Source organism: Sprattus sprattus, assembly GCF_963457725.1.
Source record: "Sprattus sprattus genome assembly, chromosome: 15".
Classification (NCBI taxonomy): Eukaryota; Metazoa; Chordata; class Actinopteri; order Clupeiformes; family Clupeidae; genus Sprattus; species Sprattus sprattus.
The window spans coordinates 31,348,036-31,369,168 of NC_137913.1; the positions used below are offsets into that span (position 1 = coordinate 31,348,036).

Here is a 21,133-nt window from a genome sequence, read left to right on the forward strand (position 1 = left end):
ACAGTTTAGATCAGGGCCTTAATTGAAGGGGGTGCAGCAGTGGCACTTGGGGGCCCATAACCTTCCCCCCTTAAACTGTGTCTGACAGAAATCTCTGACTCCAGTTTCCACCACTCAGACACAGTTGTGTCCAGTGAATAACTAATATTCCCTTTTTAAAGCAAATGTTATATAATCCCTTGAAAAAGTAAAGTTTTCTCGATCATGGTGGGTATTATTTGTGGGGAAAATAGTAACAATCTATAAAAGAAATGATATGCGTAACTTACATACACTATAGAAACTTAAAAAAAAAACATTCAATGAAATGAAAAAGTTATTATTTTCTTTGGTATTTTTGTCATTTTCAGATTTGCAATGATTGCTGGGTAATATGTATGTTTGTTCATGTGACGAGACGGTACGATATAGCTAGTCTCTCAATTTGCCAAGATGCTGACAGTGGCAACAGCAGAGCGACCCTTTTCCAAATTGAAACTCGTTAAGACCTACCTGAGGAGCAGGAGAGGCTGAATGGTCTGGCTATCCTGTCCATCACCACTTTTATGTTTGAAAGGCATCGTTTCGGCTTGCAGGCCTGCTGTTTACAGTCAACATGTCGGTCTTGATGTTCAGATTTTGCGCCTAAACTAGATATATCGTATTGTCTCGTCACCGGACAACAGCATACAAATTACCCAGAAATCATTGCAAATCTTTAAATGACAAAAATACCAAAAAATATAAGAACTTGTTCATTTCATTGAATCTTTTTTTAATAGTTTCTATAGAGTATGTAAGATAAGCATATCATTTGGTTATAGATTGTTACTATTTTTACCACAAATAATACCTACCATGATGGAGATATGTTTACCTTTTCAAGTCTATAGCTAGCATTACACACTCTCTTAAATGTTTCAAGACAAGACTAAAAACAAACCTATTCTCTTTAGCCTATATGTGAAATTCTCTATTTATTACGGTATGCTGCTTCTTAGTGCTGCTAATCATAATGTCTCTTACCTGCAATTTATTGATTTTAATGTTTTATTTATTTATTTATTTTCATAATTATTTTTATTTTATTTTTTATTTTTATTTAAGTTTCTTTTACTGTGTTTCAATTTAAATGTTATTACTGTTTGTTTATGTAAAGCACATTGAATTGCATAATGTACGAAATGTGCTCTATAAATAAATTTGCCTTGCCTTGCCTTGCCTTGCCTTGCCTTGCCTTGCCTTAAATGCATTACCAGTTCTTCTATGTATTTATGTTGCAGAAACTGGAGTCATAGACTTCTGTCAGACGCAGCATAAGAGGGTGATGGCATCAATTTAGACATAACATGTCTATGGGCCCCCAAGAACCGCGGGCCCAGGTTAAACCACACCTGCTGCCCATTCAGTTAAGGCCCTGTTCCCAACTGTAATTAATACATTAAAATATCTTATTTTATAAAGAACTTTTTAGGGGATCTGCATAAAAAAACAGTTGAATAGTGTTATAATGAGACTTCAGCAGTTAAATAATGTTCTTTGCTTGGTATTTCTCAGTGAAATTGAAGGGGATTTGATGTACAATAGTCATCAACTGGATGTACATTTTACTGAAATAACTGGTTTTATAGCATAATGGTCATGCAAAATCAGCATAAATCCAATGTTAAATGTACTGGTTTACAATGTAATATTATTTGTGCTGTCAAACGATTAAAATATTTAATCGCGATTAATCGCATTTTTGTCATAGTTAACTCAAAATGAATCGCGATTAATCGCACATTTATTAATCACAATTTTTAGTCTATTTTAAATGTCCCTTCAATCATTTTTTTTAATGCTCTTATCAACATGGAAAAGTGGATTGGCTTGCTTTATGCAATGTTTTATTTAATTGAAAAACAACATTGCAAAACAGGGCGGTACAAAATAAAATGATAAAATGCACATTTCAGATAAACAAGGACTCAGCCTATAGTGCAGTTAAACCATGGCTTAATATATTCTTTTTTTCAAGTTTGCTGTGAACATAGAAGTCAGGCCTCTTATTTCAAAAACAATGAACCATAACAGTTAGGTTACCAATAAAAGGTAAGTCTACTACTTCTGTGCTTTCAACCAGCTGCCTGTTAACATTTTCAGGAAACAGTGAAGCTCGCTTTTTTTGCACAACACAACTTTTAAAGGTAAACTTTCTATACAGAAGCTTTTTAATCATCCATTTCGCAGTATCGCGCTCACCATTCACTATAACGTAACGTTAGTCTACTACACAGTTTGGGAGAGCAAAAAGAACGTTAATCTAAAAAATAAAAAAAACCGCGTTAATGTGTTAATCGCGCGATAAAAAAAATGTACGCAGTTAAAATGAGCTTGCGTTAACGCCGTTAATAACGCGTTAAACTGACAGCACTAAATATTATACATTATAAAATTTAAAAGATACATATTGCTCTGTGAAGATGGTTACGGTTTGGCAGTATTATTTACTGAACTATTCTGGCAACCACAGCTGCCAGTTTTTTCCAGTAAAAACAACAGGATTTGTTTTGCAGTGTAGCATAGCAGTGATGTAAATATAGCTAAAGTTCAATGTTGAATATACAGGCTTAAAATGTTACATTTACTGAACAAACTTGTCCAATATAACATAACAGTGACGTAAATACTGCTCAAATCCAATGTTGAATATACAGGTTTAAAATGTTAAATGTACATGCTGCTCTGTAAAGAGATTTACAGGCAAATCAGCTGCCAGAAATGTCCTGTAAAAACGATGGCAGTTTTTTTACAGTGTGTCCGTCCGAGAGAAACAGGGGGAAGATGGGGGACCTCAGAAACCCCATACCCTAAGTCAGAAACCCAGTCACGTGCACACAGCATGTACTGATACACTGCTAAGGAGCTACAAGCACACTTAGATCAATGCATTATTGCTTCTTGTTTATAAATAACTATAACCTCTCATATATTACCTCTCACCTGTTCAGCTCCTGGACCTCTCAGATCACCAGAGGAGAATCTGTTAGTAACTCCTACTGTCAGAACTAAACCTGGCAAATCCAGACCCAACTAATCTAGACCCAAGACAGTATATATATACGTATATAGAGAGTATGGCATGCCGTTCAGGAAATTAACATTTGAATAGATATATACAAAAGTCTGAATATATATACAAAAGTCTGAATATATATACAAAACTCTGAATATATATACAAAAGCCTGAATATATACAAAACTCTGAATATATATACAAAAGTCTGGATATATATATACAAAAGTCTGAATATATATACAAAACTCTAAATATATATACAGAAGTCTGAATATATATACAAAAGTCTGAATATATATACAAAACTCTGAATATATATATACAAAAGTCTGAATATATATACAAAAGTCTGAATATATATACAAAACTCTGAATATATATACAAAAGTCTGAATATATATACAAAACGAAGTCTGAATATATATATACAAAACAAAGTCTGAATATATATACAAAACGAAGTCTGAATATATATACAAAACTCTGAACTCTGAAGCGCTCAATCCGTCTTTGTCCGCCATATTGGATTGAGCGCTTCCTATTAAATCAATGGTACCAAAATGTTTGTAATTACGTATTTAATGCTTCATGAAACTTTTTCTGTTATATTGTTCAATTTTGACATTGATTTCTCACTAGAAATGCAATAATAACACGTTTATTTTACACCGTTTGACTTCACAAAGGATATTTTTAGAGGCAGGTTCCCCATTGACTTGACTGGGGTCTTGTCAAAACCTTCGTTATTCCTTGTTTTCTGCTTCATGAAATACTGTTTTTCTGTTATATGGTAGGGTGACCAGACGTGCTCTTTTTCGGACATGTCCTCTTTTTGAGACCTAAAAAATGCGTCCGGCAGGGATTCCCAAATCGTCCGGGATTTTGCCTCGTCGGGTGCTTCACAAAATGTCTGCAAGTATGTAAGGGTAGACAATTTTCTGGAAACACACCCGCGACCAATGGCTAGTTGTATTATGATGAAGTACCTTATGTTATTTATACCCTTGGAATGGCCAACCTATCTAGGTCATGGTGAGTATTATTTTGTAGAAGGGAAATGGTCAGTAGCAATCTATAACACAATTATATGCTTATCCTACATAAACTATGGAAACTATAAAAAAAAAAACCTATTCAATTCAATGAATAATGTCTTATTTTCATTGGTATATGCAATGAGGATTTCTGGGTAATCATTTTTTGTCCAATGTCAAGTCCCTATTTGATCATGTGACGAGAGGATACGATGTAGGCTATCCCATTTAAACGTAAAAATGTCCTTCGTTAAGACAAACGATGCAACATGAACGTGTTATTATTGCATTTTTTTTCTCCAAAAATCAATGTTTAATTTCAGCCATATAACAGAAAAACAGTATTTCATGAAGCAGAAAACAAGGAATTAGGAAGGTTTTGATGAGACCCCAGTCAAGTCAATGGAAGACTTGCCTCTAAAAATATCCTTTGTGAAGTCAAACGGTGTGAAATAAACGTTTTATTATTGCATTTCTAGTGAGAAATCAATGTCAAAATTGAACAATATAACAGAAAAACAGAGTTTCATGAAGCATAAAATACGTAATTACAAACATTTTGGTACCATTGATTTAATAGGAAGCGCTCAATCCAATATGGCGGACAAAGACGGATTGAGCGCTTCAGAGTTCAGAGTTTTGTATATATATTCAGACTTCGTTTTGTATATATATTCAGACTTTTGTATATATATTCAGAGTTTTGTATATATATTCAGACTTTTGTATATATATATTCAGAGTTTTGTATATATATTCAGACTTTTGTATATATATTCAGACTTTTGTATATATATATCCAGACTTTTGTATATATATTCAGACTTTTGTATATATATTCAGACTTTTGTATAGATATATTCAGAGTTTTGTATATATATTCAGACTTTTGTATATATATTCAGACTTTTGTTTATATACAGTGGTGGCCAAAATTATTAGAACACCTGACAGATCTGAGAATAATTACCTTTTTTTTGCCTCCAAAACATGATTTAATTTCATAATGTTCATGAAACATGCAGATGGCTGTTCTGAGCACAACAAATATCAGATGAAGTGAGTCCTACTGTTTTTATCCACTTTTAACTTTAATATGTGGTACGCCCACCTTTTGCAGCAATTACAGCAGCACATCTCTCTGGCTTAGAGTCATATATTTCTTGAGAACTTCAACACAAATGTTATCCCATGCCTTCTGCAACTCAAGCCAAAGGCTTTCTTTGGAATTTACAATAGATCTGTCGAGTTTATTTTCCAACTTGCCCCGAATTTGCTTGCTGGGTTTGAAGTCCGGACTTTGAGAGGGCCGGTCCATCATTTTCAGTGTTCCAGCAGATTCCTTGTCGCCAGTAGATCCGGCAATAGTTAAAATAATGTTTAGGGTCATTGTCCTCTTGGAAAATAAATCCAGGCTCAATAAGATGTCTCCAAGAAGGAAATCCGTGCCTCACCAGAATGTTGTGGTATACTTTTGTATCCATGATGCCATCAATTTAGCCAAAGTCACCTGTTCCTGAGGCTTAAATTGCACCCCACACTATAATACTACCCCCTCCTTGTTTAACTGTTGGCAAGAGACACTCATTTTTATATCCCTCCCCCTCACTTCGTGGAAAATACACGCTTTGCTTGTTGCCAAACTATTCAGACCTGGACTCATCAGTACACAACACTTAAACCAATCTTTCTTTGTCCATTTCTTGTGTTCTTTTGCAAATTTCAGGCGTTACACTCAATTGTTCTCTTTCAGTAATATTTCTTTGCTGCTATTCTGCTAAAAAGTCCTTCTTCTCCCAGTGTCCGACGGACAGTTCTTGAAGACACTGTTGCACCATTACTCATTGTGATGTTGATCTCGTCACACAGTTCTTGTAAAGTCTTTCTTCTGTCCTGAAGACTGAGAATTTTGAGATGCTTCACTTGTGTGTCTGAGAGTTTCTTTTTGAAACCTCTCCCCTTTCGGTTCTGGTGCCATGGTAGTCTAAAGTGTACTTTACAGTGCTTGGACTGCATCTCAAGTCCTTGGCTATGCGGCAGTAACTCCAGCCAGCATAAAAAAAAGCCTTTATTCGAACCCGTTGCTCATTTGTTAGCTCCTTCTTCACCTTAGCCATGTTCAAAGAGCATCATGTGCTTCAAGACTGCTTCTAGAGGCTTTGGATCTATACCATTTGGTGGTGTGGCCTCAGTGACAAAACCCTGATGTTACCAATCACTTAATGAGCAGGATAGGCCTTGTACATTCAAAAGAATCGCCGAGCTGTGTCCTAAGACTCTTGCAACACCATCCATTTAACCACAATAACACCTGACAATGATTACACAAGTAATTTGGCTTCTTCTGTGCAGGAACATGATTGTGTGAAATTGACAGTGAAATAGGCCTATCTTGTTTTTGTACGGAAAATGACCTAAATCTCATTATGATGGCTCTATTCTATGGTTTATAGAGCATAATGATGACTTTGTAGATATTTTATTAGTTTTTATGGTATTTTAATGGCCAATTCAACAAAAACAACTGAAAACTCTTAAATATGTCTGTGTTCTAATAATTTTGGCCACCACTGTATATCCAGACTTTTGTATATATATTCAGAGTTTTGTATATATATATTCAGACTTTTGTATATATATTCAGACTTTTGTATATATATATTCAAATGCTAATTTCCTGAACGGCATGCCATAAGAGAGGGATTTTGGTATATACAAATTTAAATATATAAACTTAAAGCCTTAGAGTAAATTCTTATCCAAATGTTATATGGCACATCTAAACGATGATGAACTCAGAGGTTAGGATGGATGGTTTGGATGGATGGATGGATGGATGGATAAAATCAGTTTGAGGTTTGATTATAAAACTAAGCATGAACTGTTATCATGGTGGCGATATTTGTGATAAAGCAAGATATGTGTGTTTATGTGTGTGAGTATGTATTGAGTGTTTGTGAAAGAAAGCGAGAGTATGTGTGTGTGTCGCAGTGTGTGTGTGTGTGTGTGTGTGTGTGTGTGTGTTTGAGGGGTGGTTGGTGTGTGTTTGCAAGGCTGCTGATATATATGAATATATCGGTGTGTGTGTTTGTGTGTGTGTAATTACCTCTTCATGATCTGAATCTCCAGGCACCAGCGTTCCTTATTCCTCAGACTCAACTCCTGACGACACTGCTTTATGGCTATCTGCTCCTCCGTCTCCTTTAGACAGACACGCACGCACGCACGCACGCATGCACGCACACACACACACACACACACAGGGAGGAAGAGACAAACACATTTCAAGTGTTAAGTAAATCCCTTGAGTAATAACAGCATCATATAAAGGTGTCTGCCTAACTCCCGGCTCTGTTAGCCAGTGGGTTAGCCCCTTACACACACACACACACACACACACACACACACACACACACACACACACACAAACACACACACACACACACACACACACACACACACACACACACACAGACACACACACACACACACACACACACACACACACACACACACACACACACACACACACACGATAGATTTTGGTTTACCACTGAGGACTATGGAGTTAGATTAGTTTCATAATTCACAAACCAACGAAACGCGTTTCAAACCAATGAAACGCGAGTCACAAACCAACGAAACGTGTTTCAAACGAACGAAACGCGAGTCACAAACAAACAAAACGCGATTCAAACAAACGTAACGCAATTCACAAATGTATTTCATGTTTCACAAATGTATTTCATGTTTCACAAATGTATTTTGTGATTCACAAATATATGACCCCATGACATTGGTTTGAAACCTGACGAACACGAGTTACAAATCCCTGCATTCGTTCGTTTGGATTTTTGACACTTTCCTAACGCACACAGTTTCACAAACGCATTTTTTCTAAAAGGTATTCTCTGCAGCCTATCAGAGCTCTTCCAATTTTAGCCAATCACGTTATGGACTACAACCACCCGCCATAGGAACGGACATCTGTCTTGAGATCTTAAGCAATGGAATCTGATACCTGCCCACCAAATGTAAGTGAAATATAGCTTGTTCATTTTATTAAACCGATTATCATATGTGGTTGAATATTGAGAATGGCAGGATACATGTTTAGTAATTCTAAGTGTTTCATAGGCTAACGTTAAAAAAGAGCTAGCTAGTCAATGTCTAACATAACCGTGTCCTTGCTAACATGGATAAAGCTACGCTTGACGCATTAGTTTTCTCTCTAGCCAGGTAACGTCTTACATGGGACTTTAGTGAACAAATCATTGAAACGATTTTTGTGGCATGACAAAATAATAAAATTGTGTGGCAGTAGCTTGGTAGTTAAGCATTTGTAGCTTGAAATTGGTCCTTTCATGCCCAATGTAAAGTATAGCAGACATCTGAATGTTGGGATGGTCCATTCAGTTGAATTCTGAAGCACCTTATGTGTGTCTGTGCACTGTGTATTTATGTGTTTGTCTAGGGTTAGGGTCTGCCTTTATATATCATTGCCAGACTTCTGGGTGTGTCTAGAACAACAGTTTACAGGCGGATGAAAGAACATAATCTATCGTTAAGGGCCTTCTCCAGTAGTTGCAGTGACAATGAATTGGATGCTTTGATCACAGAAATTAAAAACACAATGCCTGAGGCTGGATATCGTGTTGTCCGAGGCGCTCTCCTTGCAAAGGGACACAAAATTCAATGGGATAGGTTGCATGCGTCCATGCATCGTGTAGATAGCGTTGGTGTGTTCTCCAGGCTGACAGGCCTTGGATGTGTGGTCAGAAGAACATACAGTGTACCGTGTTCAAAGTATTTGGTGCACATTGACACCAATCACAAGCAAATAAGGTATAACGGCAGTTAACAGTTTATTTATTAACATGTAAAAAATGATGTAGGCTGTATAACATCATTGTATGTCACATCATCGACAGACCATAGTAACCAGAACTGTATGAAATTAACGTTGTTTTAGAATGCCATTAACCAATTTTTGCTCTGCTAAGATGTAGATATTGTATCATGAGACCTATGCTGTTGGAAATGTTGTGTATTGTGTTTAAAAGACACTTATCCATTGTTCATATACTGTTCTAGCTAATACGATTTGTTTTAATAAAGGTACAACTTTGTTATCTTCGGGGGAATAGATGGCTACTCAAGGAAGGTAAGAATGCTCAATGTTGAATACCATCTAAAACTATGCTTATTCAAAATACATGGAATTAACACTTTTCAGACAGATGCAACTTCCATTTGGGCATTTGTTGTTTAGCTCGGGACAGTGTAGTACAGAAATATCTGTCCCTCATGTTGGATAGAAAACTAACCGATCAAAGTACTAACTTACTGTTCTATTTGTAAATGTATGTGAGGTTATATATCTGAAGGTAGCAGACAACAACCGCTCTGACACACACTTGGCCTTCTTCACTGAAGCTGTCAATGAGCATGGTTTTCTTCTGAGGTACACACCACATAACTTTAAACCATTCATTTATCAGTTTTGTACATGGCAGTGGTAAAAGCACAGTGCTTGTTTGTCAGGTTTTGCTTTTGTTTCAGTTGGTTTACTTAACATTTGTTGTGCTTATATCTAATATCTATCTTTGTCAGGATATATTTGTACCAGAGATCGAATGGGAGGAAATCTTATACATCAGTGAGCCACACCCTGGTGTCAATGTCCCTGTGCTGGACAGCCCACTCTCAGATGAAGAAATGGTGCAACTTCAAGACACCATTGAACCACTGCGAGACTCTGAAAGTTTTGGAGTGGACATTTATCTCAACACTGTCCAGTTTGTGTAGAATTTACTTGAGGCAAGATAAATATCCATTGTTTTACAGGGCAAGTTATTAATGAAACTGCATAGTTGGCTGTACATACCTATTAAACACCTGATCAGAAAACAGGAATTTTTTGTCACCGGGAAATCTTTTTATTAGCATAACACACAATTCTTTGACAATACAACACAAAATTATTGGAACAAAGCAGTTTATAATTTGTTACACCAGTGAAGCAGTCTGGTGGGGAAGATTGCCCTGCCAAATTAGTTTTGTGTAAACAGCTTAAAAACCTACACTAGCCAAAAACCACTATTGGTGGATCTGACACACATCAATAAGTCATGGTGGAACTTGATGTAGGTCTGGTAATGGCTGGGAAGCCTCAATTTGAAGAAACAGGTGTGTGCTACCGGGTAGGTAGAGGTCACAACCTCAACGATGAGGTTGGTAGTCAGCTGCTCCCACCCAACCCAGAACTTCAGGAGTTCACGTAACATCTCTGGTGATGCTATGAGGAACAATATGCAAAAATTGGTTAATGGCATCCTAAAACAACGTTAAATTCATACAGTGCTGGTTTCTATGGTCTGTCGATGATGTGACATACAATGATGTTATACAGCCTACATCATTTTTTACATGTTAATAAATAAACTGTTAACTGCCGTTATACCTTATTTGCTTGTGATTGGTGTCAATGTGCACCAAATACTTTGAACACGGTACACTGTATGTTCTTCTGACCACACATCCAAGGCCTGTCAGCCTGGAGAACACACCAACGCTATCTACACGATGCATGGACGCATGCAACCTATCCCATTGAATTTTGTGTCCCTTTGCAAGGAGAGCGCCTCGGACAACACGATATCCAGCCTCAGGCATTGTGTTTTTAATTTCTGTGATCAAAGCATCCAATTCATTGTCACTGCAACTACTGGAGAAGGCCCTTAACGATAGATTATGTTCTTTCGTCCGCCTGTAAACTGTTGTTCTAGACACACCCAGAAGTCTGGCAATGATATATAAAGGCAGACCCTAACCCTAGACAAACACATAAATACACAGTGCACAGACACACATAAGGTGCTTCAGAATTCAACTGAATGGACCATCCCAACATTCAGATGTCTGCTATACTTTACATTGGGCATGAAAGGACCAATTTCAAGCTACAAATGCTTAACTACCAAGCTACTGCCACACAATTTTATTATTTTGTCATGCCACAAAAATCGTTTCAATGATTTGTTCACTAAAGTCCCATGTAAGACGTTACCTGGCTAGAGAGAAAACTAATGCGTCAAGCGTAGCTTTATCCATGTTAGCAAGGACACGGTTATGTTAGACATTGACTAGCTAGCTCTTTTTTAACGTTAGCCTATGAAACACTTAGAATTACTAAACATGGATCCTGCCATTCTCAATATTCAACCACGTATGATAATCGGTTTAATAAAATGAACAAGCTATATTTCACTTACATTTGGTGGGCAGGTATCAGATTCCATTGCTTAAGATCTCAAGACAGATGTCCGTTCCTATGGCGGGTGGTTGTAGTCCATAACGTGATTGGCTAAAATTGGAAGAGCTCTGATAGGCTGCAGAGAATACCTTTTAGAAAAAATGCGTTTGTGAAACTGTGTGCGTTAGGAAAGTGTCAAAAATCCAAACGAACGAATGCAGGGATTTGTAACTCGTGTTCGTCAGGTTTCAAACCAATGTCATGGGGTCATATATTTGTGAATCACAAAATACATTTGTGAAACATGAAATACATTTGTGAAACATGAAATACATTTGTGAATTGCGTTACGTTTGTTTGAATCGCGTTTTGTTTGTTTGTGACTCGCGTTTCGTTCGTTTGAAACACGTTTCGTTGGTTTGTGACTCGCGTTTCATTGGTTTGAAACGCGTTTCGCTGGTTTGTGAATTATGAAACTAATCTAACTCCATAGAGGACCATTTGGTGAATAATCTCACAACCATTATTCATTGATCAATCATTAGTGTAGTGATTGCTTGAGTGCATCCACAAGCCTGTTGTTTGCCAGTGAGTGAGTAAGCGAAAGAGCGCAGACAATTTGTAATTTGCACAAAGGTGCCATGAAGGCCATTACTCCAGGTTATCATGCTAATAACATGGCCTTTGTACACATTATTTTTACAGTTATGGTCTGTGTGTGTGTGTGTGTGTGTGTGTGTGTGTGTGTGTGTGTGTGTGTGTGTGTGTGTGTGTGTGCAGGGTGCGATTTGTCCAAAAACCAGAGGGGGGGATGTTTTTTTTTTTTTATCATGAAAAAAAAACAAGCAATACATAGGCCTAATTCTCTTCAAATTAACAATAAACACTATTAGGTTACATTTTTAACAGTATATAAAATAGCCTACATGAAATATAATTTTTTCTGAAACAGGTTACTAGGAGATGCCTAATTTAGTTCCAGGACCGCACCATCAAAAAAGAAAGAAGAAGTTTCAGGACCGGAAATGGGCCGATCACGTGAACATAAGGCCAACGGGCAACTCATTCAGACTGTAAAACAAAACCAAAACCTAATCACTGAGCGAATAGTTTGCTCTGATGTCGGACTTCGTGTGGCCTTTTCGGCTTCCCAGTAGGCGTGTCATCTGCAGCGTGCTAATTTCCGTGTATGTAATGTTATTGTTACAATGTATACAATGTGTTTATGTGCATGGGGACGTTCGCGAATTCTGAGAATGCCGACAGTTCGGGTAAGGTGAATGTTAGTGCCAGCGATGTAAGCAAGTGTAAGAAAACGCTGTCACAACCTGTCTGTTTTTTCATTGTTTTTTTAATAATTGAGGGTTATCCCCCCCATGTATGAAATTCATCCAGCTGAGGTGGGGATGTAAAAACCAGAGGGGGTAAATCCCCACCATCCCCCCCAGCAAATCGCACCCTGTGTGTGTGTGTGTGTGTGTGTGTGTGTGTGTGTGTGTGTGTGTGTGTGTGTTATGTGTGTGTGCGTGCATGTGCGAATACTATAATAATACCAGAGCTTTTGTAAATCTTGAGGTCCTAAACTAAACTTAAAGGGTATGGCCACATGGATGACTGGGCTCGTGCACAAACATGTGCCTTTCTGTAAACAGGAATCCCCAGTGAAGGGGCTCTCCCTAAATGAGGGCTTGCTGACGTTCATATTCATGTTTTAGGCATATATGGGTGCAACTGTCGGAATGGACATGGATTCTCTAACACACACACACACACACACACACACACACACAACCTTACAGATACGCACACCCTGCAATGATTTAAGCCTATGGTTGCAAAGACATCTGACAGAACCAAAGAGATGGTCCACTCCTCTTTAGTCAGGCCTATGAAAGAGAAGAAAGACCACAGCCACAGCCACAGCCTCAGCCACAGCCACAGCCACAGGGTCTTTCCCTGGGAAAGCAAGGAGAAGAGCCACTAAAGTATGCAGACACATACGCTGTGTTCAGATTGTCCATTCACTCACTATAGAAATATCACTTGAGTTCACTATGTAGGGAAACATTTCATGGCAGTCACTTAGCAACACTATTTACATTTATTCTACACATTTGGATGTAGAGCAGTGGCGGCTGGTGGTTTTTAAAGTGAGGGAGGAAGGACTGCGCGCTTGGTTGCCATTGGCCCGTTTGTACTGTTGGTGGCATAAGTATGTGAGACTCAAGTTGTTTCAGGGTGTTTTGGTGAACTACAGCACAAAATAGCCGGGAGGGATAATTTTGTGAATAAAATTGATAAATTCACCAGTGGCAGCATTGTCCTTTGAAAGCTGGTGGGCAACATGTCTTTGATGGACTAGTCCAGGCCAGAAGGAAAGGATGCAAAGGCAATTAGTCAAATCAGGACTACTCTTGATTTGTTAAACTAAATAAAAGATTCTGGGCCAATCATTGGGCCTATTTTTTCCACTCAATGACTGAAGCTATTGGTTGTAATATGTCTGATTATTTTCAGCTACAATTGTTTTAAGAAGAATGAAGACACAAGACCATAATTGATGCCATTTCAAATGCATCATGCTCTGAATCATTCACTTACATCCTTTTTCTCAAGTATTATTGGCTAGAAAAACGGCGTTCCTAAATTGTACCGTGGTCATCAACATAGCGCAAGATGACAGACAGCTGAGAATGACAGCTAATGTCTGTGGTCTCGTCAATTTGCCAGGAAAAGAAGTGTGCCCTGTTAAGTTCCTTTTCTAGCTCTGTTTCAATCGAATGGTGAATGGCTGCAATTAGATCGTTCTGGATTGTTTTTGACATGCCTGTGAGAAGACGGTGGAGCTTTCCAGATGTTCTGCCAGAACACGGTCATACTTCGCTATCACCTCCGCAAGTTCCCTGTAATTGCCCTTGTTGTCAGAATTTTCCCCTTCGTTATGCCCCCTGAAAGACAACTCTAGCATGCCTAGGTAAGCCGTTGCATCTAACAGACGTTTTACCACCTCCCTATTGCCACGCACTTTAGCGTTGTGCTGTTGAATTTGCAGCCGCACACCCTCATCCACTAACCGCTCTATAGGCATGGTGCCGCCTAGCAATGAAAGGCGGATAGCAGCACCAACGTGGTCTTGACATTTGTCGTGGCGCTTGGTTGCCCTGTCAATATTTTTTATATCAGTAAATCCATGAAAAGACCACGTTGGAGAGTTGACATTCATTAGTAAACGGGGCCAGCAATATAACCGATTGTTGGTAATGCTACCAGTCACCCACGAGTCGCCTACCTAGCAAACCATGTAGCACTCACGACACTGACTCTGCCGTTGCTTTTGGTGATTTCAATCTTTGGAATTGGTCTACCTGTTGCTTTAATGGCCAACTTGTCATTGTAACTCACCCCATGGAATGGTTTCTGTAATAAAACATGAACAATGTCCTCGGTTTCCATAGTTTACTTTATTTGCTAATTTGCTAATGTGTTCTCATTATTAAAATGATCAGATATTCTTGCTTAACTGTGTCTCTTAGACTGAGCAGATTATCTTTCGTAGCCTAGATTTGAGGGGATAACCCCACCCACCATATCCAGGGCCTCTGCTTATTGGTTTATAGCGCAGACGTGACTCCAACCTATTCGTTAATAGATTTTAGCGCTATCCAGACCCCTAAACTAGTCACACCCTCTCAGAGGAGGATCGTCCTCCTCTCTGCCATTGAAGTCAACGCATTCCACGAGCCGCCAGCGCAGGCAGAGAAATGAATGGGAGTCAATGGAGGGTAGAGGGAGGAAGGTCCTCCGGCAGTAATTTTCGATAGCGATAGGGGGTGCTAATGTCATCTTTACCCAGGGAAACTAACATTACATATACAAAGGTATTAAAGTAGTCCTATTTAAGGGTTTTAATTAATCACAGTAGTCTGGGCAAAGTACACTTTTTATTCTCAAAATGTTAAGGAGGATCTTCCTCCCTCTCCTCAATGGAGAAGCCTCCACTGATGTAGAGTATGTGTAATAGGCATATGATATTGTGTAATATATACATTGGACAGTGTCATTTATTACAAGCTAGCTGAGTTCCAAAGCTTAGTAGGTTCTGAGCTTGACAAAGCCTGATTTTGTTGGCATGAGATACTTATATGTACTTAGATGTTAGCCTAGGGACTGAGGTCGATGGGCATCTGGAAAAACAACAAATCTCTGTGAGGCAGAGATGACACTGATAAGGTTACGGCCTATGCCACATTCTTTCATGAAAAACATTGGCAGGGCTTTTATGATGAAAAACTAGCAACCAACAACTTTCTCACAGCCAAACATCACGCAAGCGCAACACAAGGACACAGCAAGACAGCTTATATGTTTTTACTGACTAGTCCAACCGAGACTTAGGCCCAATCTCAATACTTCCCCTTGCCCCTTATCTTCCCCCTTACCCTTGAAGTTGCGCGTTCATGTGAGAGCTAGTGGTGTCTCAATACCCAATTTGATCAAGATTAAGGGATAAGATTGAGGGCTATATGGCCCTTGGATTTAAGATGATCGGAGACCTTACTTGCTCCTCCAAGGGCTATCCCAGAGCACACAGCGAAACCAGCTCGGGAATTTTCAAAAAAACATGGCTGCTTGAAGTGAGGAATATTTTACATGAATAAAGCTATCTACACAACTTTTTAAATGTTTATAATGACTCGGTTTGATCTGAAATCTGCTACACGAACTATGCATAGTATTGTAGGTCTTAACTGAAGCTTTCAAACGGTAGTTCTATTTCGTTTCTACTGACCGCCAGAGGCGGTGCTTTAAGCACTGGATGTCATTCACGTTTACGTGTAGTTCGAGTATTTGTATCAACAAAATCACCTGTGACCTGGGTGACGTATGCCTTCGCCCCTGTACTAAAGGCATGCTCCCCCAGGTCACGACCCTTAATTCTTCTCGCGTCAGGTGAGTTGGTGAGTATGTTCACTCCACAGGTGAGTGTAATCATGCTAATCGTTGGTAGTCTTGCAACCTTCGGGTAGAGCTGCGAATTCTCGCTCTCTTAAGACTACGATTAGCATCAAAAATCAACATTTGCAGTGGGCTACAGTACAGGTGTGTCTCGCCTTAAAACTGGTAGTTAAACCCACTCGCGGATAATCCGGGGAAAACGGATAATCCGGAAAAAAGGTGAGTTGCCTCTATTTGTTTTACCGTGTGTAGTAGTCACGCTCTGGTAATGAGTAAAGAGGCATGGGAATCAGCAGTTTACAGGTGTTTCTCGCCTTACAACTGATGATTAAACCCACTTTTTGCACGAGTGAGTTCCTCGCATAATAGTTCCTACTATTGTCTGTCACGATGAGATACGGCAGTCAGTAAAGGTGTTCTCGCCTCACTGATAATTAAGACCACTTGTTAAGCGAGATGGAAACCCTCGGCCCTTTCGGCTTCGTGCCACACTATCTGCAGGCTACAGGTGTTTCTCGCCTTATACCTGATAATTAAAACTACTTGTCAAGCGAGCTTGAGCCCTCGCATAGTTGGTTTGTACCGTTGTTGTTTTGAAGATGCAAGCGGCGTTAGCCTACTTGCCCCTGTCGGCTTCGTGTCACGCCATCAAAAGGTGTTTCTCGCCTTATAGCTGATAATTAAAACTACTTGTTAAGCGAGATGGAAATCCTCGCAAAGTCTGCTTCGTGTCACGCTATCAGAAGGTGTTTTCTCGCCTTATAGCTGATTGTGTCACACTATCAGAAGGTGTTTCTCGCCTTATAGCTGATAATTAAAACTACTTGTTAAGCGAGATGAAAATCCTCGCATAGTCGGCTTCGTGTCACGCTATCAGAAGGTATTTCTCGCCTTATAGCTGATTGTGTCACGCTATCAGAAGGTGTTTCTCGCCTTATAGCTGATAATTAAAACTACTTGTTAAGCGAGATGGAAATCCTCGCATAGTTGGTTTTGTACCGTTGTTATGATGAAGATGCAAGCGGCGTTCTCGCCATAAGCATTCAATTAAGTAGGCTAAACGAACAGGATTACTCCTGTCGCTATACTGTTTGGGTAACTGTTAAAGCTACGTTCTACGCCCCGAAATGTCAGTTCTATGTTTGCGGAACTGTTAACTATGGTGTTAAAAGCGTAGGCTACTGATGGATGACTGACGGGCAATGCCCGCAATTTCATTTTTTTTTTTAATCCATCTATCTTGGTAGCTGGGAGCGAGTGTGTCCACTCTTAAACAGGACAGGGTTTTTACTCCTGTTGGCTTGTGTTAAACGCTATAGGCAGGCTGCGTTTACCTACGGACAAGTAACTGACGGGCTATGGCCGCAATTTCAGTTCTAAACCATCTATAGGCCTTTTGGTAACTGTAATGGGCGTGTCCGCTCTTGAACAGGACAGGTTTTTTACTCCTGTCGGCTTTGTGGTAAATGCTATAAGCAGGCTACGTCTACCTACTGCTGATGACTGACGCCCGCAATTTCAGCTCTAAAAGCAAGTTTAATTCGCGGGGTAAATATTGAGGCTTGGTCCATAATAAACTGCCTAGTTTGAGTGGGTGATTTCTCCGCCCCGCAAACTTCAGTTGTTCAGAATTTATTATTTGGTTCAGATGACTGTAGAGTGGGTCCGCTCTAAAGCAGTAGGCTACATGATTTACGCCAGTCGGCTTTGTGTTAAACACTATAAGCAGGCTACGTTTACCTACTGATTAGGGACTGAATGTGCTATGTCCGCAATTTCAGTTCTAAAGCATCCAATTTTGGTAATGTTAACCGCTGGGTCCACTTTTAAATGGAAGCCTACCTTACGTAAGGTAAGAGGAATCATTGCCGCGATCAGGTGTAATGCGCTTGGTTAATATTGAGGCTTGGTCCATAATAAACTGCAAACCTCAGTTGTTCAGCATTTATTATTTGGTTCAGATGGCTGTAGAGGAGTGGGTTCACACTTAAACAGTAACCTATCTGAACAGGGCCTGGTGTTATTCGCTAAGGCTGCTGGTAAAATATCACTCGTATATATATAGATAAATAAATAAATACATCTAGGTATAGATATTGCAACATGTTCATTACATGCACTGTTGCCAGGCCCCTATTGGGCCAGAGGACGAGCCAGAACCGCCTCCGGCGCTAGGTCTCCTAAGCAATGCAAACGCCAGAGGCCTGATTCCCGGGAAGCCTCTGGTAGGGGCAAATGCAGGAATAGGTATCCGCTTGCCCAGAAGGTAGACACTTCGACTTAGGGGTTCGCAGAAATAAGACTCTGCTTCTAAAGCTACAACAACCTGCTGCACAGCATGCTAGTGCTTTCACTACAGCGGCTTTACAGTCTCCTTCGGAGGTGCTCCCTCTAATACGGTCACCAGCTTTGAGATCCTCAAGGAGGATATTCTCTCCACTAGGGCTTCAGAGAGGCCCCTATTTCTCTCATCCCAGTTCCCTGGGTACGAGCGACACTACACTGAAGGGCTCCGAAAGAAGCAAAAACATCAGTTAGACCCACATTTAAGATGGCAATGACACGTCTAGGGTTGGATATTATACCCATACAGACCTCTCCTCAGAGCTGCTTTAAAAAAAAAAATAAATAAATAAAAAAAAAAGGCCTCCATCTTCGGCTTTTAATGTTCCGCCCTCGACCCCATATATCGAGGAGCGGCAGAGATGCTGGGCAGATCCCAGACGGTTTTCTCATCTCCCAGGAGACGAGAGCCCTAGCCAACATGCAAGATGCATCTGCCCAGGGCCTTGCTAGCATGCCCAATATTGAACCAGCCGTTGCTGCCCGGGTGCTGACACCTGGTTAAGCACTCCGGCCTGATGCTCGCTGCCCCGGCCAAAGTGCCGTTTGACAGACGACTACATGGTGAAATCCTACTACGCAGCACCCATATTGCACGTCTTGGGTATTCAATGTCACACCTGGTACTAGCCCTGTCCCAGACATTGCAGACTTCTGGGGATGACTCCTCTGCTGAGTCAGAGTGACACCTCCCTGCAGGCGTTTGCCTACATGACCAGGGAGTTGGGTAGGCCGTGGCCTAGTTAACCCATACCCAACGCCGGATATGGTTGGCCCAGTCTCAACTCTTGGAGCCGAGCAGGTAAGCCCGATTGTCTCTTCCTCCTGTCTTTCCTGGACAGATGTTTGTCCTGCCGCTCAGTAAGCTCTGGAGTGCAGCCTACAGGTTACACAGTCCAGACAACAGTTGCCAGTCTGAGCCGGGAGGCTCCTGGCAGACAGAGGCCCCCTAGGGTTCGGACCCCGACCACCGAGGTGCCATGGGGTCAAAATGACCATCGTCATAGACCCAAACAGGGCTCTGGCTCTACGTCAGGAGATCTGGGATCTCTTGAAGAAAGGCGCCATCAAGCCATTAGACAGGCGGGCACAAAACAGTGGATTCTACTCCGCTTATGTTATCATGCCAAAGAAGGGCGACGGCCTTCGGCCTATACTAGACTTGAGACGTTTAAACACGCATCTCAAGGTTAAGATTCCACATGCTGCGTACAGCGGATGTGTGGCAAGGTATCATGCAAGGAGATTGGTTTACAACCATCGACCTAAAGGATGCATACTTCCGCGTCCCTATCACACCTCGAAACAGACAGATTCTTCGTTTGCATTCGAGGGCAGAGCTGCCAGTTCTATGGGCTCCCTTTTCGGGATCTCGCTGGCACCACGTCTTCACCAGATGTGCGGCAGCGGCACTGTCCCTACTGCATCATCAGTCATTCAGGAAAGGAGGGCTCTGGCCCTCAAGATCTTTTCTGAGACTGCTGAGTATGCTCACAGCGGCCACGTAGGTGTTCCCTTTGGCCTTCTGTCTTTGCAGCCCCTTTAAATTCGGCTGAACGATCTTGGCTTGCACCCCACTTATCACAGGCACAAGCTGGTCAGAGTCACTTCCAGTTGCCTTACAAAGCTATGGCTGTGTAGGGGAGAGACATAATCTCACCCAAGGGGTTCCCTTGGGGCCCATACCTTCTTACAGAGGAGCGGTGGCCACCGATGCCTCTATGGCAGGGGGGAGCTGTATGACAATGCAGGACTTTCAGAGGTCTCTGGAGTCCTTGGCAGTAGGAACACCACATATATGCTTGGAGCTGCAGGTTGTCCTGCTGACGCTCAAATGTTTTCTTCCAGTAGTGGTAGAAAAGCTGTCCTGGTAAGAGCAGACAACACGTCAGTGGTCTACCAGGTAAACCACCAGGGGAGCACAAGGCCAGACAATCCTTGAGGCTGCCCCAACAGCTGTGGCTGTGGGCCTATCTACTCTTTCTGAGCCTGGGGGCAATGCATTTAACAGGCATTCAGAACACGGCTGTGGATGTGCTATCCCGGCAGCCTTGTAGCCTTCACCATGAAGGTATTTGCAGCCACCGTCTCAGCCATACACAGTAGGGCAGATGGTGTGACAGTTGGGTCCCATATGCTAGCGACCCGCTTCCTTATGGGTTCTCAACAACTAAGGCCGCTTCGGCGAAGCTCAGTTGCCTATAGTCCTAAGGGCACTCTGGCAGTCCCCCTTTGAACCTCTAGAGAGGGTGGGATTGAAATAACGGTCTATGAAGACCGCTTTTCTCTTGGCCATGGCATCGGCTACACGAAAGCCAAGCCAAGAATGTCTATATTGGAACCCCGGAGGCCCAGGGATAACTTTGGGGGTGAATCCGGCCTTTCTTCCAAAGGCGAATTATCATCCTACTGAAACCAGCCGCTCAGGCTGGCTGCCTTGAGCCCCAGATCAGGATGACGAGCAGGGACAGAGCCCTACCTGTTGTGCCCAGTGAGAGCACTTAG

The 21,133-nt window shown here is 40.9% G+C and overlaps 1 protein-coding gene across 2 annotated transcripts in view; it reads right to left on the bottom strand.

Annotated features, from left to right (window-relative positions):
* The window catches only part of ikbkb (inhibitor of nuclear factor kappa B kinase subunit beta), a 57,771-nt gene that overhangs the window by 28,932 nt on the left and 7,706 nt on the right, over positions 1 to 21,133 (bottom strand). For both annotated transcript variants that reach the window (XM_080853043.1, XM_080853042.1), the window contains exon 3: positions 7,181 to 7,275. In XM_080853043.1, the coding sequence (XP_080709169.1) occupies positions 7,181 to 7,275 (95 nt within the window). The remainder of the gene's footprint in view (positions 1 to 7,180; positions 7,276 to 21,133) is intronic.